This window comes from Mchenga conophoros, linkage group LG18, assembly GCF_057382185.1.
Source record: "Mchenga conophoros isolate Kocher_MC1m ecotype Shallow Benthic linkage group LG18, M_conophoros_male_GT1.1, whole genome shotgun sequence".
In the NCBI taxonomy this organism is placed as follows: Eukaryota; Metazoa; Chordata; class Actinopteri; order Cichliformes; family Cichlidae; genus Mchenga; species Mchenga conophoros.
In genome coordinates this window covers 26,290,038-26,310,226 of record NC_140543.1, presented here as the reverse complement: position 1 = coordinate 26,310,226, position 20,189 = coordinate 26,290,038, and the positions used below count along the sequence as shown (strand labels likewise).

Genomic DNA, 20,189 nt, shown 5'->3' with positions numbered 1-20,189 from the left:
AAACCAATCCAGCTGACAATGGATACAGGCCTGTTTTGTGGCAAGGAAATAGTACAAAACATCAAATGGAGGCGCTTAACTACACAGTTTATTTGCCTCGTACTCCATATAGTTTGGTTGTCTGGCACTGAAAGTTTGCAGGGCAGTGAGTATCCTGGTCACATCGGCACTGGACAGTTTGAGTCTGTGGCGGAGCAGGCAGGCGAACAGATCCACGTGAGGGGCCCCCGGAGGCGAGAGGCGGTTGACCCTGTAGCGCAGCTCCACCAGCTGCAGCAGGGCCGAGTCCTGCGATCCCTGAGTGTACGGGTAGTCTATCTGCAGAATCAAGTCCTGGATCGCCTCGGGGTCAAAGTGCACGCTGTAACCGAACAGCTGCATGCTGTTCACCTTCATGTAGCCGATGTTGTTGGAAGGCTCCACTTCCTCCAGAGACTCATAGTACAGTGTCATGTTCCTGTTTCCTCCTGTCACTCCCACAGGGTCCCTGATATTACTCCTCAGGTAGAAATGAACTGTCTCAAAAAAGCTCTTCCATCTGTTTCCCAGAGTCAACGTCCAATTATAGCAGTCCAAGGGGATATCCAGCTTGGTCCGCTCCCAGTCGGGGTATCCGTGCTGACCTATCGGCATGGTCCAGCTCTCCGAATGGCTGCCCCCAAAGGGATTCACAAACAGCGACAGTGCTGGCTCAAAAGTGCTGTTTCTGGTGAGGCAAAATTGTAGCGTGAGTCCGAGGAGCATATGAACACGGTTGGACTTGACCCGGTTGCTCTTGAGCGTGAGCAGCATTCTTTTCCTCCACGAGGGATCAAACCAAGTGTTTACACGCACGTCGTTGCTCACAAACACAGCATGCAGGGCGATGCGCGGGTCACGCCGCTGGAGCAGGTAGCGCAGCTCCAAATCCTGCAGATCTCTGTCGCTCTCCAAACCCAGATAGGGGTCGGTGGGGTCAGGCACGGCTGACCGGCATACTCCCTGGGTCAGCGTGAAGCCGGGGTTACAGCTGGAACATCGAGTTCGGTTCTCTGTGGAACATGAGGCACAGCGGGGACCGTCACCCACCGAGCAGGGGATCAGACCCTGGCAAGGTGGATGGTTGTAGGGGCAGGAGCAGCTGCGGCTCTCATCGCTGTAAACACCAACCTGATTGTTCTCGCTGCAGTACAAGACGGAGAGAGCGTAGCTCAGCCAGAACTGCAGAGGCCTGAAGGAGAGACAACAAGTGTTTCAGTACAGCTTCAGGGATGCTGCTGTATTGGTTATTATATAATAACTCATTTGTCTTTGTCACTTTGCATCTTTTTCATGTTTTTGTGATTATACAACAAAGAAAATGTTTTGCCTAAGAAGATTAATCAAGCTTTGCACAAACAATGTGTTGTTTTGATGTGCAGCAAAAAACAATTTGAGCCAAACTCGGGCTCAGCTGGAGTCATAACAGAAAATCAGATCAAAATGAATATTGTAATTTGCTGAATTCTCATTCTGTGGTGCAGCCACTACTCTTATTTCTATCTCAAGCTTAGACTACTTTTAGAAATATAGCCACGTAGGAACGCTTTTCAAAGAGCCCTATTATGTGTCTCACAAATTTGGAGATTTTATTATGTAGAATCAATAATGTCTTAAAAAAGATTCTGTGAAACTGAACAAATCTTTGCAAGTAAGTGACAAATCCAATAATAAAAGGCTGTGATCTTCAGGTCTTTGGGGGGCACGGCATCAAAAAAGCGAGGAAAAGCTCTAAAGATGATTCAGTGAACACAGTTCATTACTGCATCAAAATTCAATTCGATTTTATTTATAAAGCACCAAATCACAACAGCAGTCGCCTCAATGCACCTCAATGTAAGGTAAAGACTCTACAATAATAGAGAGAAAACCCCAATAATCAAATGACTCCTTATTTGCAAGCACCTGGCAACAGCGGGAAGGAAAAACTCCCTTTCAACTTGAAGACATCTGCAGGAGAAACAGGCTCAGGGAGGCCAGGACCAGTTGAGAGTATGCAAGTAATAACTCTATCGTGCAATAAAAGTCATATATTAACAAGGTCAAGGGACCAAGGACAGAAGTCGGACAATTTCAGCCTGAACAGGTAACCGGCTAGTCCTTCACGCTCAACACATGTACAGCAGCAAGCAGATAGCCATGCTAACGCGTCATTAGGTAAAGACACAATGAGGAGGTGGTGACCTTCACACAGCTGAACATGAACATTTCAAAGAAGCAAACAAAGGCAAAGTGGATAAAGCTAAAGCTGTCTTGAATTCTGAGTCAGCCGCAAGCTAGCAGCCTCGATATGAGCATAGGATCAATGCAGTTATTAGGAAAACTACAGAGACGAGTGAAAAAGAGAAAAGGGTTGATTTCCTCCTATCTTGTGATGTTATAAAGTAAATATGACCTTCTTCTACAAAGGAGAGTTACCACCTGGCATTTAATGAGCCCACAGTTCAAAAGTTGAAGAGGTTCACTGGTGATCGTGGCACAGGTGACTTGCGCATCTGTGAAACTGCCGTTACTGCTGAGCAATATATGCAGCCGTCTTTTCCAGGGACTGTCTTGCTGATTTTAGCACGATAATACCAAACTCCATTCCTAATGTTGCTATAAAAATTGTCTGTGTGCTGAAGCGAGATCTTCTGGAGCATTAAGAAATGAAACAATTAAATGTTGTTTCAGCAGCAGGGACACAGTTTACCTGGCTTCAAATTGAACAATGACAAAAAAAAAAATTATTTTCCAAAACCTTTGTACCATTTTCAGATAAATGTAGGTTTTTAATGATTTTCAATGCTTGTGTTTTTATTTAAATTTTAACAGCATCCTGCTACTAACTTTTTGAAAACAGTGTAATTAAATTGAATGAGAGGACGCATACACACACACCAAGAAAAATGATCTTCCCGGTTATCCTAAACTACTATTGAATTTCTTTTTTACGAGCAGAAGGAGTCTGATAAAGAGTGTAATTGGATTGTGGACTGAGGAGACAGTGTCTGTGTTTGAGTAGTACACTGATGGATCGTGTCATTTAGTTAATTTCCCTGCCAGAAATAGCTATCAACACAGAGTGTTCATAGGAGAGGCATAAATCTGACTGGAGTTATGACCAACGTGGTCAGGGCTGCTCGAATAGACCGTCCAAGTGGCAGTGCTGCTGATACAGCAGCTGTAACAGTAAAAAGAAAATATAGGAATTATATATAAGCAAACTATATTACTGTCCACGGGTTCTGATAAAAAAAAAAGAAAAGAAATGAGATGACATGAGAGGTTTAAAGACGCTGGATTGATTGTGATGTAGTTTGAACCTGCCGACAGTGAAACGTGGCCGTTTGGCCAGCTGGGATTCCGTTCGTCTTTCTGAGGCTGGAACAGAGAAGCCGCTTCCCTCCTGTCAGCACTTTTCACCTTACTCCACGACTACTTTTCCCTCAAGTGCCTTCTAATAAGTACCGTCTCGCTCTGCTGCTTTCTTTCACTGCCTGGTGCATAAATCATTTTCACAATTATAAGTTTTGGGGAGCACCTTGGCTTAACGGGCAGCAGCATGAATACTCCTCCCTCATGTTCCTTGCTTGCTTCTTACCTGGGCCTCTGCTGGATCATTTTGGGTTGTTTTCGGCACCTCTTGCTAAGACTGAAGAGCTTGTTAGCGGTGCGGTGCGCTCTGGTGAGAAGCTGGTTGCTACTGGTCTCCAGCTGCCTGTATCGCTGTAGGAGGTTGGCATCCATCCTCCACAAGTGCTCCACGACAGATGTGTTTACAGCGAAATGGGTTGGCAGGTTCCCAACGAAGCTTTGGAACTCCTCTGGTAGGAAGGAGAACATGAATAAGTAAACTTTGCCTGTGGCCATAAACCGCAGGGTGACAATATTAAAAAAAAAAAAAACACACAAACGCATCCATTCCTCATTGTTTGTCCCTGAAAATCAAACAACCCAAAAAGGAGAAATAACAGCTGCAAAGCGCGGCGTGTTTTGATCTTTTATGCCTCTTTTTTTCAGGAGGGAACAAATGATTTTCATATTCTATGTCACACCTGTTGTCAGAATAAGTCACTGTATACCTTTAAGGCAACAAGTCTTATTAGAGAAATTGCTGTTTCTGACATTATTAATATGAAAGGGAGACATTTTGCCGCGTTAACGAGAAACGAGCGGTGCCCCTGATTAAACTTCTTTGACATTTTTTGATGCCGGAGGAAACTTATATCACGAACTGTGTCACCTCTCAGTAGTACAAAAAAACGACGCAGTGCATCCTCTCTGCCATTCTCTTTATACGCCCTTTCTAATCTCAAATACACAAAGAGACACAAACCCAGTGCACTCAGTGTCGACATCACAGGCAACAAAGCTGCGCTATAACTTTCTTCAAACATCTGAATAACCTACAGCACTGCAGTGTTTTGTGCTGTGATACAGTGGGCTCTGTTTTTAAAGCCGCTGCTGATTTTGTGCCGACGTATATCTGTGTAACTGCAGGGTAAGTGTCAGTCAAAGCTGCTAACTTCCTCTGCGATGGTTTTGTGTTTACGGTAATTACAGTCTGAAAAAGAAAGCAATAGCACATTATTACGTGCTTGGACAGAGGCCAGGTTTTGTGCAATAGCTTGTTCATTTGTTTATGTAGATAATTTTTTATGAGTTTTTTTGTGCACAGAGCTGAGAAAAATGTTTGTTCGAATCAAGCAGTTCAGTGATTTCAGGTTTTATAGGCTGTTTTCCCATTGTGTCTAAATGGACGCAAGATGAGTGTCTCCCCAAAGGGAATTACTGGCATTATTTTAAAGATAAAATTTATGAAAATTGTACAATGAAGTAAATTTAATAGGAAACAATCAGCCTGGCTCTGTCTAAAAGTATTAGTATCTGTTTTAAGGACCTCTGCAGGTCACCAGTCAAATAATATCTTGTTTTTTGCGTTAAAGCAACATGTAGTGGATTTAGAGGGTCGCTTGTGAGACTATTCCTAGACTAAAAAAAATACAAATCATGTTTGATATTTCCTGTACATGTTTTTATGTTCACAGCACTTTGATGAGAACAGATGGATTTAAAAGAAAAATCACTAAGAGCAGCCCTAAGCAACTTGAGAGCATCAAAGCCGTCATTTGATTTGACACAATGACTGACAGGTCTCTTGATTTGAAGTCTGGCAGCTGTCAGAGTTTGACAGCTAAGAAAGCATTCTGAACATAAAACAAGACTTTTGTTTTAAGACTAAACTTTAAAGTGTTTTGTTCTTGAGGAAAAAAAATGACCTTAGTCCCAAAGCACGTACTTTTGAGGAGGATTTTAAAAGCCACTGTTCCACCCGTGTGTTTTCTTTTTCTTTTTTTTGTGAAAGCACTTTTCAAGCTGACATTTTCAAGTCCCATTTTGAAGGAATTTCTGACTCACCAGATTCCTCAAACTCCTTGTAGGTCAGCCTCCAGGCGTCTCTGATGCGCAGCAGGTTGTTTTCCAGAGTGGCCACGTCAGAGCGAGGACAGTTACACTGTGGGAAGTCCACGCTGCAGTCACACCAGCAGTCACTGTTCTTGCAAACAAACTGGCCCTCAGATTTGCAGCCAACGTAGTTGAGAGCTGCCTGAATGAAGCGGCTCCGCAAATAGCCTGGAAGGATGACCTGCAGCCCTGCGGAGCACCACAGACGAGACACACGAGGGAAAAAATTAATAAACTATTAAACATGTGAAAGAGCGGCTGATTCATCCTCATAGAAAAAGCAGTCTGAGTAGCAAAAGTGAAAACATTTGAACACGTCTTGTTAGTTGCTGTAGTTTACTGTTGTCTAAAAATGATTAATCTTACATACATAATCCTGCGCTGTACTTCCAAGATAAACAAATATGTATTAATCCACCATTTAAAGCAGTCCTCTAGCCTGTTTGACTCAGCCTTTTCAGACGTTTACTTACTACTAGAAAGGAACAATTAAAAAAAATGATAAAAAAATAAAGTAGTTCTGTATTTTCAAAGATTTATATCTTTAGTATTAAACAGTGGATTATTGTAGATTGCAGGAAGGAAGTTGGAATGAACAAATATGCGAATGTCTTTTTTAATGGTTATGTTGATGCAGCCTTGCATCATATGTATACCCGGAGCAAGAGGCAGGGTACACCTGGAACAGGATAGGCTCTCCCGCTACCCTGATTAGGATAACCTGAAGACAGCGGATGGATATGCTGATGTAGCCTTCATTAAAGCATTAAAGCAATTTTCACAGTGTGGGAAATAAGCTTCATGGATCTCTCAGGAACATTTAGTAGCTATAAATAAAATAAATAAATAATTGAAATAATAACTACTGTAGCTATTTAGCTTAGCTTAGGGAGGCGATAACAAGCTTGGCTATATGTAAAAACCTCCACTACTGGCACCTAATCGTTGTCTCATTACTAACGATCGGTCATTTTCGACCGGCACACCAAAAAAGTACAAATGTTGAATAAAACATGCTAAATTGTATGCAGACTAATACAACTTATTTTATGTGCCGAAATCCTTTTTTTTTTTTTTTTTTAAAACATGGAGTCTTAGATCAGTCTGATCAAATTAACTATATTTTTCTGAAAAAAAAAAGAAAACATGAGGGTTAATCACAAATGACTATTCTGCAAACTGTTTGAAGTCTAGATGAATCACATGATGACCACAAATTCTGACTTCACCCTAACTCAAAGGCTCTGACTAATCCTAGATGGCTACCCAGGCGAGTGAAGCCTAGAATTTCCACTAGTGACCAGTCAGCAATGATAAAGTGATTCACAACAAGCGAATCGCTTTCTGTGTGGACAGCTCTTAACTGTCTGCAAAATGTGCATCAGGATCTTTAAATTCAAATGATCATGAATCAATGAAGCTTTCTAACGTGTGTTTAGCAGTGCGATGGCTGCAGTTACAGCCACACAGTGGTAATGTCTACCAAACATTAGTGTTACAATAGAGACTTACGCATAACACTACACTTTCATTTTAATGTCTTTAAATACAGGATTTAATTTAGAGGGTAATAAAGAATTGGTTTTGGTTTAGAATTAATTTACTTGTACAATCGCATAATACTGTATTCTAAAATAAGTGCGCACGTTGTAGTTTACACTGTTATGTGTATGATTTACTCTTTGTTTTCTGAGTGACCTCAGTGGCAGCTGCTCCCACTCCCTTGGTTGATGAGCTAAGAGGCGGAGCAAGCCTATATGAGACCTGCAAATTGGGTCATGCCACAACTCTGGATCATGGGGGGGAAATGGAATTAGGGGTTTTTGTGTTCTACCCCTTTGTGTTTATGTGGGCTGATTTAAGTTTCCCCTTTGACTTGTTTAGGGAGTTCAGTTTGTTTGAGTTAGTAGTATTGTTGTCAGCTTTTAAGTAGAGTTCTGTTACTTTGACCTCTTTTATGGGCCCAAGATTTAGATTTTTCTGTATAATTTAACCAAGTTTGTTTTTGGGTAAATTTAAAAAAAACTTGTTTTTGGACTTTAACCTGTGCTTGACTTTCCTTCACTGCTCGGTCCATCACAAGCAGTGAAATTGAGCATGTTTCAGTTTTTTAGTGTAGTTTTGGTGCTTAAACCCAACCAAACAGCAAGTAAAACTGAAGTAAACACTGAATAAAAGTGACATTTAAAGCACTTCCACATGATACTTCAGTTCCAGTCTTCTGATTAACAAAGACCATTTGATCTGCCCGCTCATCTAGACTTTGTTCTTTTAAGTGGAAACATTCCTGCATGTCGTTACATGATTCAATCAAATGGAAGGGACAAATGTCCAATACGATTATTTAGTTGGAGGACTTGGTGGTCATTATCATGGTTAGAGTTAGTCAGTCGGGGAACCCTTGGATATTCTGCTGATTTTTTCTCTGCTCTTTCCAACTGGAATGCAAGATAACCGGGTAAATACTTTGTATTCTGTCTGAGCTAATAAAAGGTTAATTAGTTTTGTGATTGCATTTCAGCAAATACCCTCTTTCAGTCTTCAGACAGTTTACCTACATGTAGCCAAAGCCCGCTCAAATTTTATTGAACCAACAGAACGTGCTCTGCAGATGAACTACTGGCTCCCAAATCAATCTTAAGGTTAAAATTTACCCTGCAGCTGAATCTTGTTTTCAGGACTGTGAACCAACACGGAGCTGACTGTGTCCAGATTGTCATAGTTGCTGCATCCGAGCGGCCCGGTTCTTGTTTCAGTCACCTGGAAGCACATGAAGAGAAAACAGTGTTATGAACGCTCGCTCTGTCAGCAGTCGCCCCCGTTTTCACCCCTCCATCTGCGTTAATAGGTAGAAAACAACTGATAATCTTGGTTCTGCATGGATTACTTGAATATTTTCTTTTTCTAAAGAAAGGTCAAAAGAACATAAAAATCCTCATCAAAGATGCATTTTATGTCTTAAAAGAGCTTGGTATTCAATGAGTCACGGTGAAGTAACACTGAAAAGGTCTTCAATTAGAAAGCTTTCTCTCCTCACACAGAATAATTTGTTCTGATGTGAGGGAAGGAAATCAACTTCCCTCTGACTGAAAAACTTTAAACTGACTCACTTCTCTGCATCTCTAACAGTAAACAATCCCAATGTTAAAGCTAGAAATTCAAAAACACATACACGCATATCGGGTATTTATATCTTGTGGGGACCAGTGTTGGTCAAGTTACTTGAAAAAAGTAATCAGTAACTAATTACTGATTACTTCCCCCAAAAAGTAATCCCGTTACTTTACTGATTACTTATTTTCAAAAGTAATTAATTACTTAGTTACTTGGTTACTTTTTAAAAACACGATTTACAACCTGAATAGGTGATAAAGCGATAGCTCTTTCAGCCCAATTCTACTTTTTCTACATAATCCATCATACAAAATGTAATCAAATGAGAAAGTCTCCTTTTTTAAAACTTGTTTTATTAGTTTTAATCTTTTAACTTTATGCATCAAGCAAAAATAAAATTATATGCGACATTCTCTGACTTGAATAAATTAGTTTAACATTTAAACCTATTTTCTGCACGTTCCAGCACATAAAATAATTGTTTTTTTTGTGTTTACACTCAGTCTTTCAAATAAATGCAAGTAAAACACAGCAGAAAATAAATAAAATCAAAGACTCAGCGGCCCTTTTGCTCTATTTTCACCTGTAAAGCAGGACTGTGGTAGGCGGAGGTTTACCCTGGTGCAGGTGTGCTGCAGCGGTGTGGAAGAATCCGTGAGTTTCTCTGTGAATTTCCCATTATGTCATAGCGCACTCGGTGCTTGCTTGGAAGTTTAGGGGTTTTTTTTCGCTGTAAAAAGACGTTTTCTTCCCACGCACAACGGACACTAATGTTTTTGTCACTTTTTATGGAATCAAAATCAAAGTAAGGTCAGTACTTCCACGCTTTAAACGCTGCACGCTCATACTCTCTCCCACAATCGATATATTATCCATTGTTGATCTGCACACAGCTGTTTTCACGAATGTCGCACTTGCTTACGTCACTGTCATAAGACATTCTCGCAAAAAAAAAATCACGGTTTTAGTAACGCAGTAACGCAGCGTTCCTACGGGAAAGTAACGGTAATCTAATTACCGTTTTTGCAATAGTAATCCCTTACTTTACTCGTTACTTGAAAAAAATTATCGGATTACTGCCCATCTCTGGTGGGGACATCTAATTGACATAATGCTTTCCCTAGCCCCTTACCCCAACCCTAACCATGAAAAATGAATGCCTAACCATAACCCTAAACCTATAACTCAACTGTAACCCTGTCACTAAAACCACATTTTGAATCTCAAAAATGCCTTCAAACTTGCAGGGACCAGGATTTTGGTCCCCATAAGTATAGTAAACTTCCTATTTTTGGTCCCAAAAAAGTTAGGAATACACACACACACGCACGCACACACACACACACGCACACACACCTTCCCATTTCTCACCGAATTTCTGTTACCATCTGTGATTTTAATGCACGGCTATTTATCTCATAAAATCTAGTGTTCATCTTCTTCTGCTCTCCTCTCTTTCTCTCACACTGATCTTCAGTCTGCCTAAACTCCACACCTGCTGCAAAATGGCAAATGAATTTATGTCAGCCTGGCTGAAAATTAATGGAATGATATCTTTAATCCATCAAGCTGATGCATAACCAGAGGAATGCGCTCTCATTTTGGGAGGGCACTTGTCTTCATCAGTGGCTACTCACTTTAGCATCTACATTTGCCCCTTGGGCTGATTAATGCGCACACCCTAATAGCCACTTCAGACGATAAAATGGATGATTGGTGTTTCATACAACAGGACACACAACCGCCCCTCGCTTCGCTCCCCTCTTTAAAGCTTGCCACAGAGTGCGGGGTAACTTAGAAAGCCTGCTTCGAGCAATACTGCTTGAAGAGTCACTTAATTAGGGTGTTATAGGTGGTCAGCTATAAACAGTCAGACGCTTCATTTTTCAAAATCTGCTGTTCCCGTTTTCCTCGCATGCTGAGAGATTTTCATGATAATAAACCACTGGTGAGGGGAAAAAACAGGAAAAACAAATTTGAAAGACTTAGTGCTACCCTGCAGTCACAACAGGTGAATCTCCTAAGTGTCAGGCCAATTCTGTAAATAAGCATTCGCTCTTAATCCTACCTGATTAAATAAGTTATGGGAGAAAAGTCCCTGAGCTGGTATTAAAGGATTTATTAGTGTAAGTTGTCTTCAAGTTGAGTTAGCCAAATGTCCTGAATTAAAACTTTCTTCTGCAAATGTGTCAGTAATCCTAAGAAACATCTGCAAGTTGATATTTAATTTTATATTATTTCATACTTTCATAACAATGCTTCATCTGTGGTGAATTTAACTCCATTATATTTATTTTAACCATTTAATTTTTACCTTTAATCGTGATCATATATTAAAATACAGCAGCAAGGAAACTGATCAAAAACTAAGTAATTATTCTGTTGTTGAGAATAGAATAGAATAGAATAGCCTTTTATTGTCATTGTACATGTATAACAAATTGTAACTTGTTTTCTACGATTTTAGCAACACAGTACCTAATGAAATCAAATGATTTAGAGAATCTGGAGAAATCTCTGTGTGCAAGAAACAAGGCCCGAAATCAGTATTGGATACCTGTAACCTTTAGGCCTGCAGGCTGCACTGCACTAACAACAGGCCTGATTTTGCCATGGAAATCACTGCATGGGCTCAGGACCGATTCAAGGAAACACTGTCTGTGAACACAGTTCATTGTGCCATCCACAAATGCAGGTTAAAGCTCCATCAAACAGACAAAGGCACAAAATGAGAACACAATCCAGAAATGTAGCCATCATGTATTCAATTCAATGTTATTTATATAGTGCCAAAACACAATAACAGTTGCCTCAAGGTGCTTTATATTGTAAGGTAAAATCCCTACAATTACACAAAGGAAACAGAAAACGCCAACAATCATATGACCCCTTATGAAGAAGTGCTTTGGCGACAGTGGAAAGGAAGAACTCCCTTTTAACAGGAAGAAATCTCCAGTAGAACCTGGCTCAGGGAGCGGCGGCCGTCTGCCACGACCTGTGTGGTCAGACGACTCAACACAGGAAATTATTTTTGGAAAACATGGATGCCGCATCATCACTGAAGAGGAGAGGGCTTGCACATCCGGAAAGATGCCATCAGTGTTTAAAAGGTATACGCTAGTTTTAGAACAACATATGCTTCCACCCAGATCATGTCTTTTTCAGGGAAGGCCTTACATATTTCAGCAAGACAATGCTAAACCACATACTGCATTTGTTACAGCAGCATGGCTTCACAGTAGAAGAGTCCAGGTCCTGAACTGGCCGACCTGCAGTCCAGACCTCTCCAGCTAAAAACATCTGGCATTCATAATGAGCTAATATTTTTCTTAAAATGATACATTTTTCTCAATTTAAACATCTGACATGTTTTCTATGTTCTATCATGAATAAAATGCGGGTTTGAGAGATTTGCATATAATAGCATTCTGTTTTTTCTTTCCATTTTAAAGAGACTCCAAACTTTTTGTTTGTTTGCATTCAGCATGTCTAAGATCATGTAGGCATGTAAGCATATGCTACAAATGACTAGGTCAAAGTGGAAATACTACAACACGGGGTTACATGGATACTGTAACTTAAAAGGAAACTAAAGAAAAAAAACACCGCCTTAAAAACCCCCAGTATTTCACTGGTCCATACTGACCCACGCCGGGTCAATTTAAGCCAGGCGACGAAGACAGAAGTTATTTTCTTTCTCCCCAAAGTCATTCCCCGAAGCCACGTTCACTTTAACAGAAACCAAAAACCCACCCAGCCCGACTCCCAGCTTCATATCAGGCTTTCCCTCATGCAAATGCTTGAGGCTAACAAACCGCAAGGCAGGAGAACAACACGGCTACCTTCAGGCAGTGAATGTCTGGCGTTTCATTTCCCAGCAGATTGCTGCTGTATTTACAATTTCCCTCCTTCAACATACCCGTATGGCAGTGGATGCGATTTGGAGGTGGTGTAGCCTCCGCAGGGTGCTCTCTCTGTCTGTGAAGTAGGAAGCAGCCAGCTGGTGGAGAGTTTCCAGGGTCACGGTCCCTGTAGTATTTGAGTTCCTGTTGCTGCCCCGGCTGCCCTCGCCCCCTGAGGGCGAAGACTCCTGGCTGAGCTTCCTTTTGTCCACAAATATTGTCAAAGACTCCTCCCCTGGTAACATTTAGGCAGAGGGATGAGAGGTTCATTAGCTCCAGCAGAACGCCACTAATCACCTTTCATTAGTATCTTTTCAGACTAGATAGAAAAGCACAGTAGTCATTAAGTACTGTGGGGGAACTGATGGTTTGGATGATTAGAGGAAAAGGCACAGGCAAGGTCTCTGCATCTATTAAACTCCTGGTGAATAAAGAGAGCTCACTCACCGTCGTTAATCAAATTTCCTTAATTATTTCAATTATTTTAATTATGATGGAAAAAAATGACTTGGAAAACAAAATCAGGTTAGCGCCGGGCTGTTCTTAGATGAATTCTATATAACGGTCAAATCACCAGCAGTGAGAAGAAAAAAAGACACGTTTGATTAAGTATAAGATTTATAGATTCACGTGCACTTTGGAAAGTCAGCCCTGACAATGAAAACTGCAGTCTTTTTGTGATGCCGTTGAACTTCCTACCCTAGTAGTTAATTTCTTTCTGCAACTCACCTCATCTTCCTCCTGTTATATTTTCCCAGGTCTTTCTCTCCTATACTATCTGAACAACGTTCACCAGAGAACAGATTTGAAAATAGCTGCATTCACTACTGAGTCAAGAGGACATTAATAAATTCTTTTACTTTCCCTCAAAAGCGTCTCAGATTTGAGCCAGATGAGGAATGAGTGCCTTTTGAAGGGAGCTGCAGGTGTTCTTCAGCGAACCTTAACAACATGCCATAACTGTCACAGCAGGTCTGAGTCACTTTATCTGTACTTACTTTATTGGCACTGTTCTCCAACTGTTTCCTCACCACTAGCGCTCGAAAAGCATCACTCCGTGCGGCCTGACCTTTGTAAATTTGAAAGCTTCTGTGATAATTCGTATTTAAACTTGCAGGGAAATAAAGCTCTTCGAATTAAATTTAATTAAACTGTCAGCGCAGCTGAACCTCTGTAAGGAGAGTACACTGTCAGTGTATATGAATATGCCCACCTCCAGTCAAACAAGGATCAATACAAATTTTCCTTATAATAAGCCAGACTGTTAGTCTTTCTTATTTCCCTACAGATGGGATTATATGTGCCTCAGAAGAGCCACGCCAGTTTAACCTGCCCTCACCTCCCCCATATAAAATATTCAATCATTCATCTGATTCTGTTTCTGCTCATGTCTGGTTTCCAACCAGGCAGCTGTCCTCACATATGAAGATATTAAAAAGATGTTAAAAGATGTGGCTAAAAAGCCCTGTGAAAATGTGGCATCTTATCTCATCTTATGTTCTTAAAAATCATCTAGAAAGATGATGAGCATTTTTCTTTTTCCAAAATGACACAAAACTGTTGCGTTGTTAAATCACATGTTTACGTTTTCTGATCTGACCCTGCTTTGGTGAAGGCTAATAATCGTTTTCACCCAGTTTGGTCTGCTGACATCGTCTTAACTCTGAACACTGCTATAGCCGAGTATTACAGCAGCAGTTATATGAAACGAGTCACACTGATCAAGCATCCCTTGTGGCAGGTGGTTATCAAAACTCTTACATGTGATGATTGCAAAAATAACAAGCAAACAGTCTTATGCTTTGAAGATCCACATTTTGTTGATGCATCTATCCACTCTGACCTCTGAGACAATGCATCCTGCAGACCACAGTGCTGCCAAAAAAAAAAAATCTAATAACACAGTTCACCTGAACTTGAACTCATTCAGTTTTTGAGCGATGTAGCTGATGTTTGTAGGTGGTAAAGGTGACTCTGGGTGAAACTGACGTCTGGTACATGAAGTGTTGATAGTGTTTATTTTATCAGGAAGCTTCTATATTGCCTTTTAGGAGGACCATTTGCTCAGTATAAACTGGGTTTCAGTCTATCTGACAAGAACTTCCCAAAGCACTGGGAATTGTGACTTGTGTGACGTTGTTATACATCAACAACACTTTGCGACTATTGCATCTTTGTGGGTGGGTTTCATGACGAATTTCTAATAATTTTGTAGACACTAACAGACAGAGTGCATGGCCAGTGTTGGTTTTTCGACCAGTTGCTGTATTTTGGGGCGTAAGAGAAAACTGCCAGCTACTGTTTTTTAGCCAAATACTTCCCTCAAATCAGTGCCGTTCATTTACAGCATGCTCTGTGATAGCAGTTAGCTTAAGAAAAGAAGAGAAAAACTAATTGCTTATAAATGACAGCATATCACAGCAGTGACAAACCTCTGTTCACGGAACCGTGCCGGTTTGGCAGCTAAACAAAAATATCATATCTGTCGTTCTCCCGCCTACCACAAATCACTTGTTGTACGCTAATCTGGGGCGATTTGATTCCTTTTTGTACGCCAAAAAACACTGATCCAGAAAAATCATTACATGCTTTGTTGATTCAAAAGCAGCAGACAGTAAAAAATCTGTGCCCCATATGCTAGAAAAAAAAATGAACAAAAATCACATTAGAGGCTATGTGGATCAGGCTCGCTTTGAAGCTCAGACTACTCTACTGTACCTCCCAGAGTGGCGGAGAGGAGAAAGTGGGTGCCGTATTTCTTGATTAGACTCTCTGTAATCATCTGAAGGGTTGGTCTCCTCCCCAACTGCCGGATGGCGTGCACAAAGTCAGGGTCGAGGGGCAAAGCCAAACCCCTTCCGCCACCAAAATTGTCCAGCTTCTCCACAGCCAGGCTGTTCACCTTCCATCGACCAAATTCCCTAGAAACACCACACACACACACACACACAGGTTTGCTCACTCTGTTAAGGTCTTTAATTGTGTGTAAGGCCCCGGGCTGCTATTTAACAAGCTGCGTTGAGAGGAAAGCAATATTTGAAAGTGTGTTACCCTCACTGAGGCACACGCTGCTGTATACTTATGGCTCACATACATGGTGGACACAGAGGAAGCAGTAACGCCAAGCGATGAAGCTGTAATGCTCAGCGGAGCTTAACAATATGCCTCTGATGTACAAGAAACTACCCTGAAAAACCTTTTTTCTATTTTTTTTACTTAAGGGATTATACGGCAAGTAGTGATTGAATGTTTATCGATTGTCAGATTTTTACCAGGCAATTGTAAAAAAGGATGTTATATAAGACAGCTGTTTCTTTCTTCTTTCTTTTGGCCTTAAATGCTCTCATTTGAAACTCATGTAACAGTATTTATTATATAAGAGTGAATACATTATATAGATTGTAGCAGTATTACAACAATCGGTTCTGCTACTAGCACTGGGTTTAGCAGCTATGATTTAACCATTCAATCAGCACTTTAATAGAGCACCGCTCTATTAGAGCTCTGCCAACTTGCTAACTAGTTTTAATGCACTTTTAATCCAAGCAAGAAGGTTTATTTTTCTGTTTATTTATTTATTTATTTTTTATGGCAACCCGAGGCCTTAGGCTGTGGACAGCAGACTGTTAGCGGATTTAAAAAATAAGACATAGTGTGCACATTTGTCTTAATCTTTGGACATAAGTTGCTGGCGGTACAGCAAATATATTTGGAGTGCAAATATATCACTGATCTCAACAGATTAGCAGCACTCATTCTCAGAACCATGATAAAGTAAAAAATAATAGACCAGGCTGACAAAAAAATTAAAATATGAATAGATAGCTTTTCAACCTGCCTATTTGTTAAATCTTAAAAGCTTGGAGATTACTCTGGTTCAAAAGTAATAGTAATGCAGCACAGATTTATCCTCATGTTCATCCGAAAATCAAACGTGTGGATACCCTCCCCCTCCCCCGTGTATAAGTGCACCAAGTTGAGAATCACTGTTACAGTTGACCGATGTCAGCTTTGAGTAACCTGCGCCTGGGTACAACAAAACTCGTTGGGTTCCAAAGTGGCAACCCCCACAGCATCAGGAAAGGTGCAAAAAAAAGAGAAAAAAATAAAGAAAATAAAGCCCCACGACATCAGCTGCCATGATTTGTCACCCCGTGCCCTTTAGACACGAGCCTCGCTGAACTCTAGATACTCACAAACCCTCGCTCTCCATTCCCCACAGCCCCTCCCTCTGCAGCGTCAGTTAACATCCACCTCTCCCACGGTGCTTGCCTGCTGCTCTGTGTACCTCCCTCTCCTTCTGGGAGGTCATCAAATCACTGCCATGAGAAAAATGATCGGCAAAGAAATAATTGGGGGAACCGGGACTGTGTGGAGTGTGTCATTACGGCCAATCATCGTAACGAGGGGACAGGATGAGTGTCTGTCTCTGGTGGACAGATGAATATTGCAGATCTAGCCCAGGGTTAGCCTACAGCTACTCCATCAGCATGCACTGGTGGAAAAACAGAAGCGCTGTAGGAATGGGCTGGCTTATGTAAACGTGGAGGCTTACTGTACGCATAGAAAGCAATCAGAAAGTGATGAAAACACTTTATTGGGGGGTGGGGGGGTTGAAACTATACAGGAGCAGCTGTATGGGGGGGAGCTAGCTGACAGCGTAATCGCATGCTTTGCTTCCACATGACTGACAGCCACGTGAGCTTTAGTATGGTGTGCAGCTATTACAGAGGTCAGAGCAGAACTGCAATTTAAATCCCCCGGCACTTTAACACAGCACACCTATAGAAAATATGAAGTGTCTACAGCATTGTAGGGAGTGCATAAAATACAGTTATTATTAAAAAAATGCCTTCAGTGTTCCCACAGTTTATTAAATGCCCTCCCTTATCTCTAAACCATTAAATAAGTCTCATTAGGCAGAGAGGATGAAAACTGCTTTAAAAAGACTCTCCTGTCAGTTATCATCTTGTTACAGCAGGTTTTTATCTCAGTTAGAGTCATCCTTAAAATCCTTAATCCCTAATCCTAAAACCAGCCTTTGGCTTAAAATATGTGAGCAAGGCATCTGAGAGGATACAGGGTTGACTGCTGTAGGGTGAAAGATCCTTAAGAGGTGAGATGTCAGCCAGCCATTACCAGTGATGAGTGCCTTTCCAGTCCAAGCTGTCTGCTTCTTTGATACTTTTTTAATGATTTCCAGTAATTACTGGAAACAAGGAGGCTCAAGTCAGAGGACTCTTGGGACATTGTCACACTGGGTCCATTGAAAAAACACAGGTGTCACGACGAGATAAACACCAGAGTCTTAAAGATTTCTGGGAAAAGATAATGGAGCGATTGATTTATAGCACAGCTAAAGATGCACACAAAGTCTTTCCTTCACTTTGCTAAACCCTTGGCGATTTTCTTCTTCTTTTTGCCACAGAAATGAAAATTTCTTCTCAAACCGACCCCGCAGGACTGCAGGGACAGTGACAAAATATCAACACACACGGGTCCTCCACACGAATTATAAACACAAAATATAATTCAGACCTTTTTACTGCACGTCTGCAACTCAAACCCCCGAGCCATGAAGGGAATGATCGATAAATACCTAAAAGTTAAATCAGAGCAGAAATATATTGCTTTAGGAAAAGTTTCTGGAAAGGCAGCAAAGTGCAGCTGGCAGATACTGCAGGAAGTCCCTGAAGGGATGAAGCTCGACTGTCCACGCACAATCCATGGCATTAACTCTTGCTGCAGGGGTCATTTAGAAACACCAGCAACAGCAAAAAGCACCAGGTTAAAAAGAAGAAGATAATAAAGAAACAAAGCAAAAGAAAGGAATAAATGCCTGCTGTTATTCAGATGACAGATGAGCTTTCAGCAGGAAAGGGCCCTCTGCATGCTTACAGCAGTTCTTCTGATTTGCTCATCAGCTTGCAACTAATTTGGTGCAGGTGCGGTACCTGTGAGAGCAATCCTGAGAGTGTGCAGGATTGCATTCCACACACACTACAGCAGCTGCTGTCACCGATAAGTTGCTCTCTTGCTGAAATTGCTCATCAGTAAAATTATCCAGTAACACGTCTGGAATGAAAAAAAAAAGGCAAGTAGCCTACTCATAATCCATACCTGAAACTCTCTCACACACAAAACATTACACGCGTTAAACACACACACTTCTCACCTATAGATCTTGTATCTGGTGCTGAAGCCCTGCTGGTACCTCTCCGCAGCCTCTGTGTACTCCAGGGACTGCTGGAAGGGGCCCTTATCCGACAGCAGCCAGCCCAGGGAGCCGGGGGAGCCGTCGCCTCGTCCGGCGGCTGCGGCTCCAGTGGCAGTGGCGGCCCTGGAGGTCCAGCAACAGCACCAGCAGAGCCAGAGGCTGAGAGCTGCCCCCTCCCATAGCAGAGACAGCCGCTTATGACTGATTCTCTGACAGCTCATGCTTCACCCAGCGACACCTCATTCTCTCCAGACTGAGAGGAGAGGACAGATAATCAGGGCTGAAAAGTAGCGCGTCACGCTGATCTGGAGGTTTGTCGGAAAAATTATTTCAAAGCAGTGATACCTCAGAGTTAATGAACAAGAAATAATAGCAATTAAACGTTTTTCCTTCTCCTCCTCCTTCTGCCGAAGACGCACTCACCTGATTTGCAATAAGAACCAAAAGGATGCGCCCGAAGATGAACTCCTGCGATCTCGCCACAGCCAAGAATAAAAGCTCTCCGAATCAGCGATCCGACACAATGAATGAATTCGTAATGTGTCCTCTCTTCACAGAGAGCTACTCCAACTTGGGTATTTTTCTGCTCCCGCCCAACTTTTTCTCTCTCTTTTCTTTTCTTTTTTTTATTTTATTTCGGAAGACGTTGCTCCAGCATCCGCGCATCCATCCGCTCCTCGGTGAGAAGTTGAAGCGGCGGAGGCGGTGAGACGGCGGAGTTCATTGCGAGGACGTCCGTGCGGTCACAGATAGTTCCAGAGGTTGAACAGGGGGGGCAGATTTAAACAGAGTGAGTGGGACACCCTGTAGCTCTGTTTGATCGCTAAATTGTCTGTTTAAAAAGATTTAAAAGAAAAAAACAAATCTTGACAGACGCTGTAGGCGCTTATATCTCCTCTTTGCTGTGTGTGAGCTGGTGGATGAATGAGTGCCTGCTTCAACAAAGAGACCTTTTCTTCCCTATTTTTTTTCCAAGAGAGATAGCAAGAGGGCGAGCAAGTGCATCATGATGAGGCTGGCAGGGTAATATATACAGTATGATCACTGAGTGTACTTAAGTTTGGAGATGAGTGGAGTGATGATGCATCAGGACTGCATCCATCACTCACCATTACCTTCACTTTATTCATTATTATATCCCATCACAGCTTGTCTCTCCCTGGGTGAATATTGCCCATTAAAGGTCTTTAACGGAGTCTGATAATAGGCTAATTATCTCGCGGTGTTTCTTTTGTCCCCCCCCCCCCCCCCCCCCCCCCCCTTACTAGTTCTGTGCCACAGCTTCAGGGCCTGCAGCTTGCATGACTAAATGGCACACACACTTGCACGTTGCTGGATTTGCCGGGGAGAATAATTACAGGCTATTATCGGGGAGCAGGTTTCTTGGGTTGTGTGATTCAGGTTCAGGGGTGCACTCGCTATTCCACACCAAGCGTCATAATTTAAAAAAAAAAAAATAAATACAGCTTCTCCAACAAAAATGGATGTTT

General features: G+C 41.7%; 1 protein-coding gene across 3 annotated transcripts; it reads right to left on the bottom strand.

Annotated features, from left to right (window-relative positions):
* Nucleotides 1–75: 75 nt before the first annotated feature.
* LOC146553973 (BMP/retinoic acid-inducible neural-specific protein 3-like) lies at nt 76–19,676 on the bottom strand. Of its 3 annotated transcripts, none has more exons than XM_085255987.1 (8): nt 19,123–19,676; nt 18,658–19,004; nt 15,201–15,403; nt 12,500–12,717; nt 8,121–8,226; nt 5,419–5,655; nt 3,602–3,824; nt 76–1,210 (listed from the first exon to the last, which is right to left on the bottom strand). In XM_085255987.1, exons 2-8 carry the CDS (start codon nt 18,918–18,920, stop codon nt 76–78), a joined length of 2,385 nt encoding a protein of 794 aa, XP_085112113.1. In that variant the 5' UTR covers nt 18,921–19,004; nt 19,123–19,676. The 3 variants fall into 3 exon arrangements, with proteins under 3 accessions (XP_085112113.1, XP_085112112.1, XP_085112114.1); XM_085255986.1 differs by having other exon boundaries at nt 18,658–18,952; XM_085255988.1 differs by lacking the exons at nt 18,658–19,004; nt 19,123–19,676 and adding an exon at nt 18,082–18,366.
* Nucleotides 19,677–20,189: the final 513 nt, after the last annotated feature.